Raw genomic sequence first — 21,035 nt, forward strand, 5'->3', positions numbered from 1 at the left:
TGCAGGCGGCTATCTTGGCCCAATCAGTGGTGGCGTTTGTGGAACTTTGGATGTAATCACGTAATGCCTGCCAGCCCTCGTCTATCTTCTGTTGACTGTCTCCTAGACCTCTTTCAACAGCCCGCCTTATTTTGATTGATTCAGAGGCATTGAGTACGGTACACATCATTGCCACGCCGTCTAAAGGATGGAGTTGGTAGATGTTTCGCAGACGGTTGATTTTGGACCATGCCTCCATGCCCGACTTGCGAGGATGTTGCAAGTCTTTAGTCCATTGATCAATATCCTGGGGTTTTGCCGGTTTATATCCATACGTCACATTTCCACTGGCATGCCTGGTCGTTAAAGGTCTCAGCTTGATTGGATTATCCGAGTCCATTGCGTCATCACTGTCCTCACACACGTCGCTGTCTGTGTGGGGAGCCATTGCTGATTGCAACAGTCTTCGTGTTTCAGACTGAGCCGCTTCCCTCATTTCCTGAAAGGGGTACAAGGTCTCGCCAGGTAGCGTCAGTTGATCAGAAACATTAATCCCAGCCTGAGTCGTTAACATTTTCTCTGCCTTCAGCGATCTCACATCTTCCGCTAGAGCTCTGGTTTTATTCTTTTCCACAATCAATTGTCTTTCGGTCTCAGATTTTTCGGCCTTCAACTTTGAAAACTCCGCCTCTCTCTCAGCCTTCTGGACAGCTTTTTGCCTACGTGTGACTTGACTCAGAATTAGCAAAGCGTATGGCAATTTGTTTGTACCCGACAGCCGCTGCATCTTTCCCCATGCGCGTTTTGCATCGTCAATCGGCCATAAATTGTCACTGTCAGGCACAATGTCATATTTGTTTTCCAGCTTCTTTTGTAGCACATCTACCTTCAAATGGTCATTGATGAAACCTCTTACAGATGAAATTATGGTTTCTTCATCAATTTCAGGAGCTGCTCGCCCACCCTTTTTATTGGTGGTTTTCTGCTTAACTTTTTCGTTCTTTCCGATCATTTTGGCTTTTGCCAAAATATGGATCACAAAAACAACAGCTGAAGCCTTCTCTTCACTGAGTTAAAATAAGCAAACTCTCAATTGCAATTATCTGCAGTCTACTCTGCGTTCGACGTGCACTGTATGTTTTTTCCGAAAACGGTTTATCACCATAACACATACACACCATACGGTAACTTCTGTCCCGCAAAAACCAAAGTGCATACAATTAAGTATTAAAATGTATCACTTACTCATAAATGATCTGTCTCGGAAAAAACAGGTTCACTTACGGGCCCAATCTTCACAAGTCCTTATATCGAGTGCATACAATTAAGTATTAAAATGTACCACTCACTCATAAATGATCTGTCTCGGAAAAAATAGGTTCACTTATGGGCCCAATTTTTACAAGTCCTTATATCTGTTAGATGGATCTGACGTACACAGCTTTTTCCGTTCTTTTTTTCAGCAAAGGAAAGATGATTATACTCCGTATCCTATCTTCTTCTTTTTCCTTCTTGAAACTGGGTGGAAACGCCAGATGAAAGAAGTCTGTCTTAGTCTTGGATCCAAGGTCAGGTTTGCAGATAATCAGGAAACTTGGGAGAGTGTCCAGAGTAGAAATATGTTTATTCCAGCGTCACAGGACAAACCTATCGCATGGTACACGATAGGTATCTCTCTCAACATACTGAGAGGAGTAACAGATATTTATACAATCATCCAGGATATGGGAGGGAATGGGTGTGTCTAGAGGTGGGTACTATTTCTGAGTGGATGATTGAACCTGATTTAATCACAGTGAATGAGTACCTTGATTAAATCCCCATGAATAGCAGGAAGCTAGTTTGAGTGCATCAACTCAGTGATATCTAACAACACAAAGGTGAATCTGTTCGGAGGATGGGCTGGCGATAACCCGCACAACCAGGACATCATACCACTCAGACAGGTTGTTATAAGGCTCAAACATGTTAGGCGACTGCACCTGCTGCACCCTTTATAGTAACGCCCCCGGGGCAGACTCTGTACATCTAGTAGTACTTAGGACATTTCTGAGTTATATTAGCCAACCTGTTCCATGGAATGGGGGAGAGGCTGAGCATGCAGTGGAATATACATTTGAGAAGTGAGGTGAGAGTAACATTCACATCTCTGCGTTGGTGGTGAAAAATCACTTAATATCAGAGGCGAAATACATTTGAACGGTAAGTTTTACTGACTTTCTTAAGTGTTAAAGAGCTTTTCAATGGGGAATTCTCTATGATTGCTACAATTTAGCCTTGGTTATGTGTGGTGCTCATAACTTTTTTAGTGTATGGCCATTAGTGGCGGCTGGTGTTTTTTAAAGTGAGGGAGGAAGGACTGCGCACTTGGTTGCCATTGGACTGCTTATTCTGTAAGTGGCATACGTATGTGAGATACAAGTTGTTCCAGGGTGTTTTTGTGAACTACAGTACAAAATAGCAGGCAGGAATCTGCCTGGCTACGTGTGGAGCAAATGAGTTATATATACAATTTTTATAAGCCGTTGACGACAACGCAAGTTTAGTTTTTCTAAGAAATGAAACCATGAAGAAGCACTGACTGACTTTATGCTCCTACTGGCGAGCTGTCTTCACACTTATGGTGACTATATTTCAAATTTTTTTCACTTAAATGTATTTTACGGACTTCGGAAGTTCAACATAAGAAAATATCTCCACCTTATTAATGAACACCTGAAAATTGGTTCTTCCACAGCCGAAGTGTTCTCAGCTCAGCTGTGCCTGTGCCAATTGAGATTCTCGAGAGGATTCTTAAATTTGGATTTGCATACATACACGCAACACGCCCCGCCAGGGCACGCAACCGTAGTGACGTGTGCAGTCAGCCCTAGTCCTTATAACCATAGACATGTATAGGTAGACACCGCCTCCACTGCTTCTCGGTGAAACGCGTCGCCGCCATTTTGGGAAAGGAGCTCTCTGCCGTCAGAGGTCTGTCAGACGTGTCAAACTAGCGCAAGTTGCCAGGAGCTGCGGTTTATCTGGATAAAAATCACGATAACCTTTTACATTTCGCAACCAATTTCATGGAGTATTCAAGGGTTTATGCTCTACGTGAAGTGTGTGAAAAAGATTTGCCTCTACGTTACTTTGAATCTCGCTAGTTTAATCGCCAGTCATACATGTGCATGGGTCTATAATAAACGCTCACTTTTCTTGCAAAGCTCGTGCATTTTGAAAATACTGAGAAGATCTATAAACTATAAAAGCGCATACATCAAATAGTGAGAAACTGGCAGTCAGTGTGTTTTTCATAGTTTAATAGTTCCTTTTCAAGTATGTGCATAGTATGTGCAAGTATGTGCATAGCCTACACATCTCAATAGTTGAACTGTAATATAAATAACATAGCATATATATAATACAATATAATATAATGACTCAGTATAATGTGCAATGGAATAACATATACAGCCGCGGAAAAAATTAAGAGACCACTTCAAAATGATCAGTTTCTCTGGTTTTACTATTTATTGGTATGTGTTAAAGTAAAATGTACATTTTTGTTTTATTCTATAACCTACTGGCAACATTCCTACCAAATTTCAAATAAAAATATTGTCATTTAGATCATTTATTTGCAGAAAAATGACAATTGGTCAAAATAGCAAAAAAGATGCAGTGTCTTCAGATCTCGAATAATGCAAAGAAAACAAGCTCATATTCATTTTTAAACTACACAATACTAATGCTTTAACTTAGGAAGAGTTCAGAAATCAATATTTGGTGGAATAACCTTGATTTAAAATCACAACTTTCATGTGTCTTGGCATGCTCTCCACCAGTCTTTCACATTGCCATTGGGTGACTTTATGCTACTCCTGGCGCAAGAATTCAAGCAGCTCGGCTTCTTTTCATGGCTTGTGACCATCCATCTTCCTCTTGATCACATTTCAGAGTTTTTTTTATGGGATTCAGGTCTCGAAATTGGGCTGGCCATGACAGGGCCCTGATCTGGTGATACTCCATCCACACCTTTACTGGCCTGGCTGTGTGGCATGGAGCATTGCCCTGCTGGAAAAAACACTTCTCAGAGTTGGGGAACATTGTCAGAGCAAAAGGAATCAAGTTTTTCTTCCGGGACAACGTTGTACTTTGCCTGGCTGAGGTTTGTAAAAGACCATAAGGATTGAACCAAAGCGGACTGGAGGGTCTCCTAGTTCGTCTTCTCTGATGAGTCCAATTTTCAGCTTTGCCCAACACATGGGCGTCTGATGGTTAGACGGAGACCTGGAGAGGCCTACAAGCCACAGAGTCTTGCACCTACTGTGAAATTGGACTCATCAGAGAAGACAAACTAGGAGACCCTCCAGTCCGCTTTAGTTCAATCCTTATGGTCTTTTACAAACCTCAGCCAGGCAAAGTACAACGTTGTCCCGGAAGAAAAACTTGCTTCCTTTTGCTCTGACAATGTTCCCCAACTCTGAGAAGTGTTTTTTCCAGCAGGGCAATGCTCCATGCCACACAGCCAGGCCAGTAAAGGTGTGGATGGAGTATCACCAGATCAGGGCCCTGTCATGGCCAGCCCAATTTCGAGACCTGAATCCCATAAAAAAAACTCTGAAATGTGATCAAGAGGAAGATGGATGGTCACAAGCCATGAAAAGAAGCCGAGCTGCTTGAATTCTTGCGCCAGGAGTAGCATAAAGTCACCCAATGGCAATGTGAAAGACTGGTGGAGAGCATGCCAAGACACATGAAAGTTGTGATTTTAAATCAAGGTTATTCCACCAAATATTGATTTCTGAACTCTTCCTAAGTTAAAGCATTAGTATTGTGTAGTTTAAAAATGAATATGAGCTTGTTTTCTTTGCATTATTCGAGATCTGAAGACACTGCATCTTTTTTGCTATTTTGACCAATTGTCATTTTTCTGCAAATAAATGATCTAAATGACAATATTTTTATTTGAAATTTGGTAGGAATGTTGCCAGTAGGTTATAGAATAAAACAAAAATGTACATTTTACTTTAACACATACCAATAAATAGTAAAACCAGAGAAACTGATAATTTTGAAGTGGTCTCTTAATTTTTTCCGCGGCTGTATATGATATATATAATATGTGATACAATATAATATATTTTAAGTATAAGTATATTCATATTATAATTTGTACAATTTGACATAATATACAATCATGCTCTTAACATTTTCAGATCTATGCAGTGCAATTGACACAATATATAATTGTGAAATAACTGTGTATTGCCAATTGCACTGTTCAAGGTGTCTTAATGCACATACTTGAAAAGGAACTATTAAACTATGAAAAACACACTGACTGCCAGTTTCTCACTATTTGATGTATGCTCTTTCTCTTAATGATGGTCAATACTAGTAACTAAAGAAGCACTATTTCGATAGTTTATAGATCTTCTCAGTATTTTCAAAATGCACGAGTTTTGCAAGAAAAGTGAGCGTTTATCATAGACCCATGCACATGTATGACTGGCGATTTGACTTCACATAGAGCATAAACCCTTGAATACTCTGTCAAGCTAAAAAGGCACCGGATGCCAAAAAGAGCCCGGGTGACGTAATGTTGACTTTCGAACGCCTCTTGAGTGACAGTTTCTATGCCAACGTTAGCATTACGTAATCGAGTCACCACGTAGGCCGGGCGCTTATTAGCTTTAAGTCTCAGAGTCGTTCGAAAGCCATCAGCTACTTTTTAGTCGCTTAATATTGTGCCTTAACGGACACTACGCACCCGGACACTTTTTAGCTATCAGTCAGAGAGTCCCAAGAGTTGTTCGAAAGCCATCAGGTACTTTTTACACGCTTAATATTGGCTGCCGGTCTTTTGTAAGTAAGCACACATCAACAGGTTTCGCGCGCTAGCATCTGTATTGCTAATAGCAATTCCTCCTTTTGTGCGACAATATTAAGCGACTAAAACGTAGCTGATGGCTTTCGAACTACTCTTGAGACTCTCTGACTGATAGCCAAAAAGTGTCGGGGTACATAGTATCCGTTTAGGCACAATATTAAGCGAATAAAAAGTTTTAGCTACACCTGCCTGCTGGTAACCTGTAAGTTAGCAATGTCCGCTAGCATGTCAAAGCTAGCAAGCCCCCGTTGTTCTTTAGTAAAATGTTGTGCAAACAATGCCCTGTTTTGTTCAAATTTAATTGTGGGTGCCGTCAGATATGTCTTAAAATCACAACACATTAAGGACTTTCTTAATTTAAGCACAACAACAGATGAATAGCTTCAAGCTAACAAGATAGCTCGTTACACTAGCACGAGCTAGCTAATGAAATGTGCTTACTTTGATACTATAACCAACTAGCGAATCAACCACTTTCCTACCAAAGTCAAACATCAAGCACATGGTTGTTTTGGTTGGTTTATTGTAGGTCAAATACAAGCAAGCTGGTCTCAGGTAGCAAAGTACAATGCAAGATGCTCTGGAGTAAATCGCGTTAGGGTGACGTATTGGCGTTGGCATAGCAACTGTCACTCAAGAGTCGTTCGAAAGTCAAAATTACATCACCCGGGCTCTTTTAGGCATCCGGTGCCTTTTTAGCTTGACAACTCCATGAAATTGGTTGCGAAATGTAAAAGGTTATCGTGATTTTTATCCAGAAAAACCGCAGCTCCTGGCAACTTGCGCCTGTTTGACACGTCTGACAGACCTCTGACGGCAGAGAGCTCTTTTCCCAAAATGGCGGCGACGCGTTTCGCCGAGGCAACGGGCTGAAGTAGTGGAGGCGGTGTCTATCTATACATGTCTATGCTTATAACACGGATGAGGCGCAGCTCGTCGCTGCCTCTGTCAATCTCTTCCGTCAGTCTAATTTTGTTTTAGGTGTTATTAAATGTCAATTACTCTAGCCTACATTTAATTTGGAAAATCACATACTGGTAACAGTGATAAGGTAAGATGTGGCGTTGACCTTGCCGAATGTTAGCTTGCTATTCACAGATGAGGTAACGTTCCCTACAGCTAGCCTAGCTAACGGTATGTCTTAAATTGAGACTGTTATGATCTGGTAAAATAAGCAAGCTGGTGCTGTTGTCAACATCGAGATTATCTATTTTTTATTGTTCGAATGGGGTTTTCAACACCTGACAATACACTGTAGAGCATATTGTAATGCAACGTTGAATGGATGAATAGCTTACATAAGGGTACCCAGCACTTTTCAAACCACTCTCAAGCTTATGGTTATTGTCCCCACCACTTCTAAAAACAAACTGACGCCCTTGAGAGCATCCTATTGGTTTCGGTCCACGAGAATTGAAGCTCGCGCAAATTGACCGGCGCCATGTTGTTGCACAATATTAACTTTGAAACAAACTATGCATAGACAGCAATTGGGAAAAATGGTGTTGTGCTTTCGCCTGCAACAAGCGAAAAAACCCCCGAAAATACTGCAGAATGACAACAAAAGTGCAAGCGAAGACGAAGAATCCCAGAAAAAGAGACAATTTCCATGTACTTTCCACTCGTAAGTAAATTATTCCAGTAGGCTTTTTATTAGACCTATGATTTATCATCAAGCTAATTTTAAAATCAGCGTGATGCACAATAGATTTACCTAGCCTGAGCAAAATAATTCCAAAAAAAAAAGACAAGACTATAATATTTGAATGTAAAGCCAAATTAAAGTAGTTTCTGATTTGACCATGATTTGACTTATTAGTAAGATTCGACATATTAACTATAAGCTAGCCTATATTACATGGTTTGACCTATAGCCCTAGAGTTGAACAAATACATTCCCACAGTGTGTATTTTCATGTTCTGGCTTGCAAATATCCATTAAACTTGTGTTTATAAATAAAGTTATTGAAAGCTACCAATTGGCCAGGTTCTAATCAACACTAATAAAATAAGATAGAGGAGCAAGTTTCAATATTTGTATTCAAGCAAACACAAGCTCTATAACAAGGTTTATGCAAACTTGAAATTACTATAAGGCTTAATATGCAAATTAATTAGACTCAAGCAGGAAAGTGTTCCCAACAAAATGGCCGCCACGATTTGCTTGTGGCCCCACTTTAAAACCATGGGATGGGCTATCCAGTCTTTATTTTGAGATCAGTGGAATTCAACCCAAGCGTTGATGACGTAGTTGATTACGTTACGGTTGATCATCTGTCCATCATTGTATAAAGCCCGCCCTGACAATTTGATTGGTCAGATCAGTTTCTGAAATCTGATAATTTCTCCCCAACGGAGCAGTGCCAGACCGAACGGTCGGGGCTAAATTCCGTCTGGTATCAAGGCTACAGCAGAATGGTTGAAGAGAGTAACTTCTTTCGTATTAATGTCTAATCCCCTCCCTCCAACGCCAAATCCGTTAAGCGATGTTGGCGCAGACTCAGACGCTAGGGAGGTCTTTCCTCCCCTGGGCAATGTAATGAGCCCCACGAGCCGCCAGTATCAGAGACCGAGTCCATTGATCTCAGTAGGTTCAGTAATTTCTGGTTACGATAGGGGGTGCTAATGTTATTTTAACTCAGGGAAACGAATTATAATATGCATAGTATTAAATACTGATATCAAACTGCATTTTTAAAGGAGTTTAGTCAGTTCAATTAAAAAAATAAATTCTCAAAAAGTTTGGGGAGGTCCTTCCTCCGTTTCCTCAATGGAAGAGCCTTCTCTGATAGCCATTAGAATGGTACGGTGAGATTAAATACAGTTGTGGCACCTATGACTCCTTTATCCCATTTTCTATAGGTCAAACAATGGAGCCACTTGCAGCAGCAAACACAACCTTCTCTCTTGAACTTTTCAAGAAGATCACAGAGATCACGAAGTCCAAGAACACCGGCAATGTGTTTTACTCACCACTCAGCATCTCTTCTGCGTTGGCCATGGTCTCTCTCGGAGCCAAGGGAAATACTGCAGCCCAAATGCATGAGGTAAGTTCAGTTCACAATGCACACAGCTCAGTGAAGCCATGGATAGCTTAACTCAGGGCAACTGCATTCAGTGTATGATGTAAATGATAAGTGAGCAAAGAATATAGGAACAGAACACTTATTAATTATCCTTTTACCTTTTTCCTAGATTCTGAACCTTGACAAAGTCGAGGGTGATGTCCATGTTATTATTACCCACAAGAACTGAGCAGAACAGGACAGTTCAGTAATGCAGCTGAGCAACCCCCAAAACTCCTCTGGCTGTTTTTAGAACTTTAAAAAACAAAAACTGACGATCTCTCTTTCGACTAGGCCTACACAATACATTTGTAGCACGTCCATAACGTAGCAACAACAAGCGGACCGGAACACTCTGGTTCTGAGGAAGTGAGAGGTAAATGTTACCTGGGCCTATACTTAGGCTATAGTTAATGACGATTACCCGTATACAGAAGACATGTTTAAAAAAATATTTTATTGAACAGAGACAATTCGTTCGGATAGTGTGTTTTGCTTTTAACTGAGCAAAATGATGCTGGCAGACATGAATGCGTAGGAAAGAAGCTTAATGCTTAATCTCCTTTAGTATAGGGTAAACTGGAGCAACCTTTATGAATGGAAATGAGATAGTATCGCCCCACAATTCCTTACGACAGCAACAACAACCCAATCAACAACCGATCAACGCGACGCAAGCCAATAACGTCCACCTTCGCATAATTAGTAGCCTAGTATATGCGGTCGGATTCTCTGTGCACCGCGGTTGTCTTTGCCAAAGTCCTTATTAATTGTACTTCACATCTTTCCTTGACCTCATGACGTTTTAAAGGAAAAGTGTTGAGGAAAAGACGATAGACTGGACCATACAACCTTTAATATTAACCGACCCATAGTTTTATCGGCACAATATAAATGAACACTTATCAATAATCCTTGTTTCCTTTTCCCCTGAAGACCCTGAACCTTAACAAAGTTGAGGGTGATGTCCATGTTGGTTTCAAAAATCTCTTCGCGGAACTCAACAAAGACGGAGCCCCATATGCACTGAGTCTGGCCAATCGCCTCTATGGAGAGCAGACCTGCCAGTTTGTTGAGGTAAGACCATCTGCTTAACACAGACAGCAGTGTCACTGGCACTCATCAGTGGCCACTCAACCTTGGTCAATTATTTTCTATGCCAGTAAAGGAAGCAGGAAACTGGGTGTGTTAGTGCCAAAAAATGATGGCCTTTATGGTTCTGACCTGACTTTAATCAAGCCATCATTCCTTGTCCCCCCCCCCCCCTCACTCTTCAGAAATTCCTTGCTGACACTAAGACACTCTACCTTGCCGAGTTGGAGGCTGTTGACTTCAACTTAAATGTAGAAGCGGCCCGAGTAAAAATCAACAAATGGGTGGAGCAAAAGACACAAGGTAATCACCAACCAGCGCTGAAACCCAAACAGCATAACCTTACATACAAAACACCTCTTTTTGAAACCTTTCTGTCACTGCTGTAATAAATGAAACAGCTCCTCTTATTCGTTATTTGTATTTCAATTTCTCTGTAATTATTTGTGTTTAATTTCTCTCCTCTTGATTTGTTGATCCATCTTAATTGTAGAGAAAATCAAGGATTTGTTGGCTAAAGGGATTTTGGGTACTGACACAAGACTTGTGTTGGTAAACGCCATCTACTTCAAAGGCAACTGGGAGAGGAAGTTCAACAGTGACCACACCACTGAAGTACAATTTAAGATCAACAAGGTAATGGTGGTCAAAAACAGTTGATAACTACCTCCCCTCCCATGTGCTTGTGTGTATTAAGTCATTGTGTCTGTTTGCAGAATGAAAGTAAGCCTGTGCAAATGATGCATCAAACAGCTAAGTTCCCCTTTACCTACGTCCCTGATGCAAACTGCCAGATTCTGGAACTCTCCTATGAGCGCAAAGACATGAGCATGCTCGTTATGCTCCCAAACAAAATGAAGGACAACGCCACTGGACTGGAGAAGGTAAAATAGTGACGTGCAGATTAGTGTTAGATAGGTAGATACAAAGTTTCTAACATAGAACTGAATGAAAAATCTCTAACCTATTATCAGCCTAACATAGCCTATTAGAGGTTATATCTTATGTACGTAAGTGTTTTAGTCAACTACAAACTAATATTTTAATAAGTAAGTATATAGTCATTTTCATCAGCTGTGCTTGCTATGTAACAGAGGGTCCAACCTGGATCATTAGAGATTCAGACATTCAGATACCCAGTCATTGCTCTGATATATAAACATTCTATTTGCCACTCCCTAAGCTGGAGCAGATGCTCACGTATGAGAAATTTGTGGAGTGGACCAGGCCTGACATGATGCACACCGTGGAGGTCCAGGTGGGTCTCCCCAGGTTCAAGCTGGAAAAGACCTATGATCTCAAGGAGATCCTGGTCAGCATGGGCATGGTGGATGCCTTTTCAGAAGGGATGTGTGACTTCTCTGGCATGTCCTGCGACGATCTGGTCCTGTCCAAGGTCGTGCACAAGTCCTTTGTGGAAGTGAACGAGGAGGGCACTGAGGCAGCTGCAGCTACAGCTGACGTCATGGGGATTACGTGCTATGTGATGCCAAAAATGTTCATGGCGGACCACCCTTTCCTCTTCTTCATCCGACACAAGCCCACACAGAGCATCCTCTTCTATGGCCGCTACAGCTCCCCTTAAGCTGAGGACAATCTCCCTCTCTTGGCCAAAGACCAGACCTTGGATGTATTCATAAAACCAGTGAGAGGACACATTGTCTCTATAGATTATTCTACAAAATGGGTTTAAGAGCCTGATTGCAAAGCATTAATGAAGTTGTCTGTTGTAAATTAAAAAAGTAAATTGAATATCAACTTTTATAAAGAAAGATGATGAAGCCTTATACATGACTGATATCAAGTTGGTATATCCTTTGTCTGGCTACCTGTAACTAACCTAAAGCCTTACTGCCTTTTTATTCTTACTGGAAAGACTGGAATTTTACTCTAACCTCACTGTATTATCTTGATGAAGGCAGTTTTTGCAGTTAAATAAATCATTGAATCTGTATGTGGTTATTGATTTGCACTGCGATCACTTCTGAAAAACGATTCAGAATATATATTTTAAAGGAGAAAGAGAAAAGGCTCCCTGGCCTGGCATGAATTGCATGAATTGTTCACCAGATGTTGGTAACAACCAAGGTTATTCTAGTTTTGTATTTTTCACTAGTTTTTTATTTGTAATTCGTTTTGACTTTTTGTTTTCAGTTTAGTTTGAATTAGTTTTTAAAGAGGGGCTGCTAGTTAGTTTATTTTTTAGTTTGAGTTTAGTTTTGATTAGTTTCAGTATTAGTTTCAGTATTAGTTTTAGTCTTTACCGTGGAATGCAAAAGACAAAGGGGGGGGGGGGGGGCAGTCAGGGAAGCTTCATTTCCTGCTTGCAAATCAAAATGCTCAAAATGAATAGTAGATACAAGCTATAATAAGTAATACATGTATTCAATTAGGACAGATGAACAGTGTCAGTCAGAATATGCGCATGTCCTGTTCAAACAGACAGGAGACAGCGAGACGGTGAGGCGGCGACGAGCTGTGCTATCAGATTGTGCAATCCCTCACAAACTGGGTTGAGCGCATGCATAGAACCTATTTAGTCTTGCTGTTCTGACATAAAACCGCAGTGAAAAAGCACGTAGGGGATGCAAACAGTACCTCTGCCTCAATGAAGCGAGCGTGCTGGAGCCCACCGGTCAGGTTAATGCTTTATACTCGACCAGTGGCGGCACTTGAAAAAATTCTCGCGGGGCAATTTTTTTTATAATGATTAAGGCGACCCATTCGGTAGGTAAATTAAGCACGACAATTGTATCTATTTGTTGTGAGCTGATTAACTCATACAGCCATAACTTTTTGTCCACTAGATGGCAGCGCACAACAAAAAGATTTCCCCTCTAGCTACATAAGTTACAGGTGGAAATCCATGGAATAAAGTTGCATCCAGAAGCCTCCAAAATAAAAAGTGAGATGGTTCCGCAATAAATTGTCCAACTTCACTATTCACATTCATTATTCACATTTCCCAAATATTGTATGATGTAAAATAGCTTAACAGGACACATGATATGCCCCTGTAACAACATAAAGAAGGGGGCAACAAATAAAGTCAAAACCAACAATATTTATTGACTAATCTTTACAAAAGCAAAATAAGTTATGTCATAGAAAATAACTTTGTGTTAGTGCAAGTAGCATGCATGGAGTGCACCATCTCAAAGACAGCCTGTAACCCTTATCCAGTTGAGTGGCAATGTTCAACCTCCCAAAACCAGAGAACTTTAGACAGCTGGCGCTACTTGGATCAGGACCGCTCAGGTCTCGTCGGCCAATCCTTGCCTTTAAAATCCATTCTCAGTCATACAATCCAGCCACAGAACGAGAATGGACATTTCATAGTATAGAATGTATAACAGAAAACATATACATAAAGTGTGAAACTGGGATGGGAATGGCTTGAGGGGCACTAAGCAGGGTTCATGCCTCTAGGAGGGGGGGGGGGGGGGGGGGGGGGCATTTATTCATTTATTTTTCATGCGTTGCTCCTTGGGAACAGCTTCTACAGTATATAATGCCCTTGTACTGGCTGTGTCCAGTCTCCACTGTCCTGAACTGCCCGCATTTCTTGCACGTGTTGCGCAGAACACGGCAGGTCTGTTTTCGGACTGGAGCACGAGAGGCAGAGGAGGGGCTGGCACCCAAAGCCTGTGGAGCAGCACCCAGCACAGGCCCCTGTGAGGTCACTGGACACAGAATGAACAGCTGAGGGCCCTAGTGTGGAGCAGGGAAGAGTTCTCGCTGGGGGCACGAGTTTACAGCCGCCGGTGCGACTGCAGAAGATACCGGCCTCTTCACCTGTGCCTGGCTCATGGCGCTGCCAGTCGGGGGGTACTGGTGAACTGGACCTGGTTGGGGGGGGGGGGGGGGGGGGGGGGTGGTTGGTTGCAGATGGCGGGCAAATATTAGCAGGGAGGAGAGGGTCAGTCGCAGGTCCAGTCCTTGCATCACCAACAGTTGCCCTGCCTCTACACCCTGTTGTTGTGCCACTGTACCAGGTTGGTGTATGCAGGTTACGTGAAAAATGATCCAAATATCTACTTCAAAGGCAACTGGGAGAAGCAGTTCAACAGTGCTCGCACCAGTGAAGTTAAATTTAAGATCAACAAGGTAATGGTTGTCAAAAACAGTTGCTAATTAACTCCCCTCCCATGTGCTTGTGTGTATTAAGTCCTTGTGTCTGTTTGCAGAATGAAAGTAAGCCTGTGCAAATGATGCATCAAACAGCTAGGTTCCCCCTTTACCTACATCCGTGATGCAAACTGCCAGATTCTGGAACTCCCCTATGTGGACAAAGACATGAGCATGCTCGTTATGCTCCCAAAGAACATGGAGGACAACGCCACTGGACTGGAGAAGGTAAAACAGTGACGTGCAGAGTAGTGTTAAAGTTTCTAACATAGAACTGAATGAAAAAAATACAACATTATATGAATGAAATATCTCTAACCTATTATCAGCCTAACCTAACCTATTAAAGGTTATAGCAACACAAATAATTAAAGGTTAAAGCTTATTCCTTTTCGTCAGCAGTGCTAGCTATGTAACAGAGGGTCCAACCTGGATCATTAGAGATTCAGACATTCTCATACCCAGTCATTGCTCTGATAAAAACTCTCTTTGCCACTCCCTAAGCTGGAGCAGATGCTCACGTATAAGAAACTTGTGGAGTGGACCAGGTCTGACATGATGGACACCGTGGAGGTCCAGGTGGGTCTCCCCAGGTTCAAGCTGAAAGAGACCTATGATCTCAAAGATATCCTGGTCAGCATGGGCATGGTGGATGCCTTTGACCCCCAGAAGTGTAACTTCTCCGGCATGTCCTGTGACAAACTGGTTCTGTCAAAAGTTGTTCACAAGTCCTTTGTGGAAGTGAACGAGGAGGGCACTGAGGCAGCTGCAGCTACAGCTGCCAGCATGATTCAATGTTGCAGGAGGAGGCCAATAATGTTCATGGCGGACCACCCCTTCCTGTTCTTCATCCGACACAACCCCACACAGAGCGTCCTCTTCTATGGCCGTACAGCTCCCCAGAAGGCGAGGCTACCTTCCCTGTCCCTATCTGAGACCAATTCTAAGTAATTCTGGTCATCCAGACCAGCTGAGCTTAAGAGTCATATTGCAAAGTCTGGAGGAAGTCTGCAGCAGTGAAGAAGTCTACATAGAAAGATGTTTCAGGAATGTCTGAAGAGATCCTGTGTCTGACTAGCTACCTGTAACCTAAAGTCTTATTATAAATTCTAATCCTTCTTATTTGTCTGACTAGCTACCTGTAACCTAAAGTCTTATTATAAATTCTAATTCTTCTCATTTGCTTTAAGAATGTTACTCTACCTAACTATGAACCTGGGAGAGGCAGTTGTAACACGAGCATTTCTTGCAGCCAAAGACATTTAAAAATCATATGTGGTTATTGACTTGTTATACCATGTCACATGTCAAATAAATCTACTGGAAATGTAATGCCATTTGCTCAGTATTTGTGCTTTAAGGGGAAAAAACAAATAATGTTTTAACATATATATGAGGCAATATATTAACATGATGCACATATATTCACATATATTGCCTCATATAGCCTCAGCCTCTTTGAGTAGTAGGTACAGTCCAGCAATAGAACTCACACTCTAATAGAATCAGTCAGATGCAGCAAGAATTATTGCAAGAGACTGCTTGTTTAGACAAACAATTAAAACGCTGTGAATTGTCCCTGTAGTTAACCAGTGCTGCCTAGGTCAAAACGTTTGCTTCTGAGGTGTATATACACTACCGTTCAAATGTTTGGGGTCACCCAGACAATTTCCTGTTTTCCATGAAAACTAACACTTGTATTTATCAAAAGAGTTAAAAAATGAATAGAAAATATAGTCAAGACATTGACAAGGTTGGAAATAATGATTTTTATTTGAAATATTAATTTTGTTCTTAAAACTTTGCTTTTGTCAAAAAAGGCTCCATCTGCAGCAATTACAGCATTGGAGACCTTTGGCATTCTAGCTGTTAATTTGTTGAGGTAATCTGTAGAAATTTCACCCCACGCTTCCTGAAGCACCTTGATGGGCACTTCTTGCGTACCATACGGCCAAGCTGCTCCCACAACAGCTCAATGGGGTTGAGATCTGGTGACTGCGCTGGCCACTCCATTACAGACAGCATACGAGCTGCCTGTTTCTTCCCTATATAGTTCTTGCATAATTTGGAGGTGCGCTTTGGGTCATTGTCCTGATGTAGGAGGAAATTGACTCCAATCAAACGCTGTCCACAGGGTATGGCATGGCGTTGCAAAATGGAGTGATAGCCTTCCTTATTTAAAATCCTTTTTACCTTGTACAAATGTCCCACATTACCAGCACCAAAGCAGCCCCAGACCATCACATTACCTCCACCATACTTAACAGATGGCGTCAGGCACTCTTCCAGCATCTTTTTCTGTATGATCCAAACACCTCCAACTTAAAATTCGTCCAGAATTTGTTTTTCCAATCTTCCTCTGTCCAATGTCTGTGTTCTTTTGCCCATATCAATCTTTTCTTTGTATTGGCCAGTCTCAGATATAGCTTTTTCTTTGCCACTCTGCCTATAAGGCCAGCATCCCAGAGTCGCCTCTTCACTGTAGTTTTGTGGGTACCATTTAAAAAGCTGCCAGTTGAGGACCTGTGAGGCTTCTATTTCTTAGACTAGACACTCTAATATACTTGTCTTCTTGCTGAGTTGTGCATCGGGGCCTCCCACTTCTCTTTCTACTCTGGTTAGAGCACGTTTCTGCTGTTCTCTGAAGAGAGTAGTACACACTGTTGTAGGAAAAGTTCAGTTTCTTCACAATTTCTCACATGGAATAGCCTTAATTTCTAAGAACAAGAATAGACTGGCGAGTTTCACATGAAAGTTATCTTTTTCAAGCCATTTTGAGAGTATAACCGAACCCACAAATGTGATGCTCCAGATACTCAACTAGCTCAAATGAAGGCCAGTTTTATAGCTTATCTCACCCGCAAAACGGTTTTCAGCTGTGCTAACATAATTGCACAAGGGTTTTCTAGTCATCCATGAGTCTTCTAAGGCGATTAGCAAACACAATGTAGCATAAGAACACTGGAGTGATAGTTGCTGGAAATGGGCCTCTATACACCTATGTAGATATTTCATTAATAACCAGATATTTCCACTTAGAATAGTAATTTAATGTCATCTTCTTTGAAAAAAACAGTGCTTTTCTTTGAAAAATAAGGACATTTCTAAGTGACCCCAAACTTTTGAACGCTAGAGTATATATATTCGTATGTCTCGAAATAAATTTCTTACTATAGTTAAATAACTAAGTTTGTGTCTGGGATCCATGCTAGGGCTTCATTGTTCAAAAGTAGACAGTGCCTGAGGCCCAGGGCACTGGTACTTGGTGCAGCCGTTGATGTGATCAGCAGTTTGCTCCGGGGCCCCACAAGGTTTGTAAGTTGTTGTATGAATTGACAAACAAGAGCTAAGAGATAAACAAGGGTACATGGTGCATGAGTGGTGCACTGATGCATACGTTTTGATTGGATTTTAAGTCATTGCATCAAGACTGGAACTCTAACTCCAAGACAAGTTCAAGGCAGTTGAATTTTGTATTTATTGCTGTTAATTCCAGGGAGAAAAAAAAATCAACAATTGGCGTAAAATCCAAATCGTCCTAGAAATATATTTGACCTTTCCAGTACATAATGACATTTAGATATCAAATACAGTAAACACACAACTGAAGGTAACAGTTTACCTTGTACACAGTACAGCATTTTTTAACCATTAAAAAGTTTGACAAGTATAACTGGCAGATTTATATGTACAACAATCTCATGAGATTGCAAGGTTCATCCAACAACATCAACTTAAATGTAGTGGTCCACCTTTTACCATGTAAGCATTTCGGCCTTCTTGTGTCCCTCTACGTCCCACTATGCAAATTGAAGTTTAGTTTAAGTGTAAAATCATGTTTCTGTTGTAGTTCTTCTTCTCTTCAAGCAAAATAGGTTTACAATTTCAGCAGTCACTTCAGAAAAACCTTAAGCACTGAACTGAAATCTTAACTGCTCAGCAAAATAATCCAATCAATAACCTAACCTGGACAAGATGGAGTACGAGAGTAATGTCAGTGTTCTCCTTCTCTGGCAAGTTTTCTTTCTGACAGTGACCGTAGCGCTTATGTTCATTACGATCCTATTCCATTTTCCTTATCGGGTCTAACTATGCATATGTTTCTTAAAATTGGCATGACCTGCTGAGAGTCTACTAATCTAGGCTTTGTCCTTGGTGAAACCAGAGTATATCATAGTTGCACGAGAGAAAAAAACACCATTAAAACAAACACACATACAAAAATAAAGAAGGACAAACAACGAGGTTGTAAAGTGAACAGTGGGTAAAAAAGAGAAATTAAAACAAACAGAATGTCACTTCTCCAGAGGGGAAGCTACCGCATCGATTCCAACAAGCCAACAGCGCTATGCTTGAAAGTCAACACTGACTGGCGTTAGGGAGAGCTGTGATACCCAATGGCACCATCTAGTGGCAATACAGCACAGTGCATCGTCTAAGGCCTACTGGATGGGATTACACAGCAGTTAGTAAAATATGCCGAGTGCTGTTCGTCATTGCAAGATCCTTGAACTCAATTTTGATGAGGGTAGTCTTTGTAGAACCCTAACTTGATATAGTGCTTATTGCCAAAACGAGAACAAAATAACAGCAGCCATTTTTCACTATGACATGATGAAAACATGATAAAAGAAACTTTGTAGTTGGGCGTTCACATTATGTAGACTGGAAATGCGCTCAAATGTTTTTGTTTTTGTTTTGAGTAAAACTGAAATTCCTTAGCACTAAGAAGTTTAAACTGTTGTACATTCAAAACACTGCAGCAAAAGGGAAAAAAGGAAACAAAATTCTATTTCCCCCTTTTTTGTTGTATTTTCTTTACTGTATAATTCAACATCAACAACAATAATACAAATTAACCAAACATAGTTTTCTTTGCCAGAGCATAAATATACAATTGTAAAAAAAGGTAAGAAACCCTTGACTTAGACCACTTTGGATCCCCCTTTTTAAATCAATGAACAAATCATTTAAAAACCTTTCATACTCGTAGGAGACACATATGCCTTTTGTTATTTTCTTTTTTAAACATTTAAAAAAATAAATTAGTAAACATAAGCCGCTGTCCTGGGGCGAGTCTTCAGTGCAAAATACCAGAAGCCACTTGGAAAGAGTTCCTACATGAAGCAAGACAGCTTCTCTCTCTCTCTCTCTCTCTCTCTCTATCTATCTCTCTCTCTCGCTATCTCTCCCTCTTGTCTACAAACATGGAGGCACAAGTATTCACGTTTGCTAAGTCTTTAGTCACACCTGAAGAAATGCAAAGGTGAAATGGTGGGACAGGAGTGGCGTTGAGATGAAGAGCTCAGCGCACACCCCCACCCTCCTAATATAGTGTTTACAGGTGGATTGCCAATGTCGAACAGGAGATGTTGGGTGGGTGCAGCGACTCATCCTTCCGTGTTGTCAAGTGCTTCAGAACTGTGAGAGGCGATGTACTTTAGCCGGAAACCACCTGGAGTGACAGAGAGTAGCAAGAGTGAGTGAGATCCAAATTGTGAAATATTTTAAAGGCATATACACAGCCGCGGAAAAAATTAAGAGACCACTTAAAAATTATCAGTTTCTCTGGTTTTACTATTAATTGGTATGAGTTAAAGTAAAGTTAACATTTTAGTTTTATTCTATAAATTGCTGACAACATTTCTACCAAATTTCAAATAAAAATATTGTCATTTAGAGCATTTTTTTTGCAGAAAAATGACGATAGGTCAAAATAGCAAAATATATGGAATGCTTTCAGATCTCTAATAATGCAAAGAAAACAAGTTCATATTCATTCTTAAACTACACAGTACTAATGCTTTAACTTAGGAAGAGATCAGAAATCAATATCTGGAAACGCCGCATCTTTTTTGTTATTTTGACCAATTGTCATTTTTCTGCAAATAATGCTCAAAATGACAGTATTTTTATTTGAAATTCAGTAGAAATGTTGTCAGTAGTTTATAGAATGAAACAAAAGTGTTAATTTTACTCAAACACATACCAATAAATAGTAAAAAAAGAAAAACTGATAATTTTTTAAAAGTGGTCTCTTCATTTTTTCCGCGGCTGTATATATATACAGCCTATGTGAAGGATTTATTGGTAATAATCCTGTGGGTCCTGCCTAGAACCTGCTAAGGGGCCTAGAATGTGCACTTTTTGCCAGAATACAGAATATAGAGGCTATATTTAGAACCCTCAGAAATAAAGGGCATTACAGAGGAGTTTTCAAATAAATCCCTTGTTCTTCAAGGCTGAAAAGGTTCCAAAATAAATCCCTTTAGGGTGTTTCTATGTGAAACCAAACAAACCACGGTTTATACGGATGTACAGACTAAAGACATGAAGCTCCTTGAAGGCTACCTTGCTGTGTGGAGTCAATGGAGGGCTGCTTGCAGTCCTGTGCAATGTGCCCGGTGGTGCCGCAGTTGTAGCAGGAGATGTTGCCATTCTTCTTGTTGATGCCCCCCACGCCCGCCATGGCCACGCCGGCACCCTGCATGGGGCCCATGGTGGTTGGGAAGACCTGCGGGTAGAAGCCCCTGAAGGCCGCCATCTGCTGGAACCCGTAGCTGGCCACAGCCGCGGCCTGTCCACTCAGCACGTGCTCCGAGTGTGTGTGGCCGTGAGCATGTGCGTGCGCGTGCGTGTGCAGCAGCGCTCCGCCCGGGTAGGTGGCAGTGGCGACGCCCTGTGGGAAGAAGGGCAGCTGCGTGGTGCTGCTACCCTGTGGCGCCCCCTGACTGAGGTAGCTGCTGCTGCAGAGGGAGGAGAGTGGGAAGATGTGTGGCATCTGCTGGAACACCTGCCTCGCCGGCGCCATCTGGTGGAAGTAGTAACTGGACACATGGCCACCGCCGCCGCCGCCGCCGCCGCCGCCACCACCACCACCACCACCACCACCGCTG

General features: G+C 41.5%; 2 protein-coding genes across 2 annotated transcripts in view; one reads left to right on the forward strand and one right to left on the reverse strand.

The window, feature by feature from the left end:
- Window positions 1-8,724: 8,724 nt before the first annotated feature.
- Window positions 8,725-11,596, forward strand: LOC308378152 (leukocyte elastase inhibitor-like; the record flags this gene model as incomplete). The annotated part of the gene is made up of 6 exons (XM_080854990.1): window positions 8,725-8,901; window positions 9,856-9,996; window positions 10,197-10,314; window positions 10,505-10,647; window positions 10,728-10,895; window positions 11,195-11,596. The coding sequence occupies 6 exons, from the start codon at window positions 8,725-8,727 to the stop codon at window positions 11,594-11,596; spliced, it is 1,149 nt and encodes a 382-aa protein (XP_080711116.1).
- Window positions 11,597-19,459: 7,863 nt separating this feature from the next.
- LOC308378536 (zinc finger CCHC domain-containing protein 2-like) overlaps window positions 19,460-21,035 on the reverse strand; it is a 40,985-nt gene continuing 39,409 nt past the window's right edge. Inside the window, exons 14-15 of the mRNA XM_080855477.1 lie at window positions 20,491-20,966; window positions 19,460-19,594 (exon numbers count right to left, since the gene is read on the reverse strand). Of these exons, the coding sequence (XP_080711603.1) occupies window positions 19,530-19,594; window positions 20,491-20,966 (541 nt within the window). The 3' untranslated portion in view covers window positions 19,460-19,529. The remainder of the gene's footprint in view (window positions 19,595-20,490; window positions 20,967-21,035) is intronic.

The sequence above is a fragment of the Sprattus sprattus genome, assembly GCF_963457725.1.
Source record: "Sprattus sprattus genome assembly, chromosome: 17".
NCBI classification, from domain to species: Eukaryota; Metazoa; Chordata; class Actinopteri; order Clupeiformes; family Clupeidae; genus Sprattus; species Sprattus sprattus.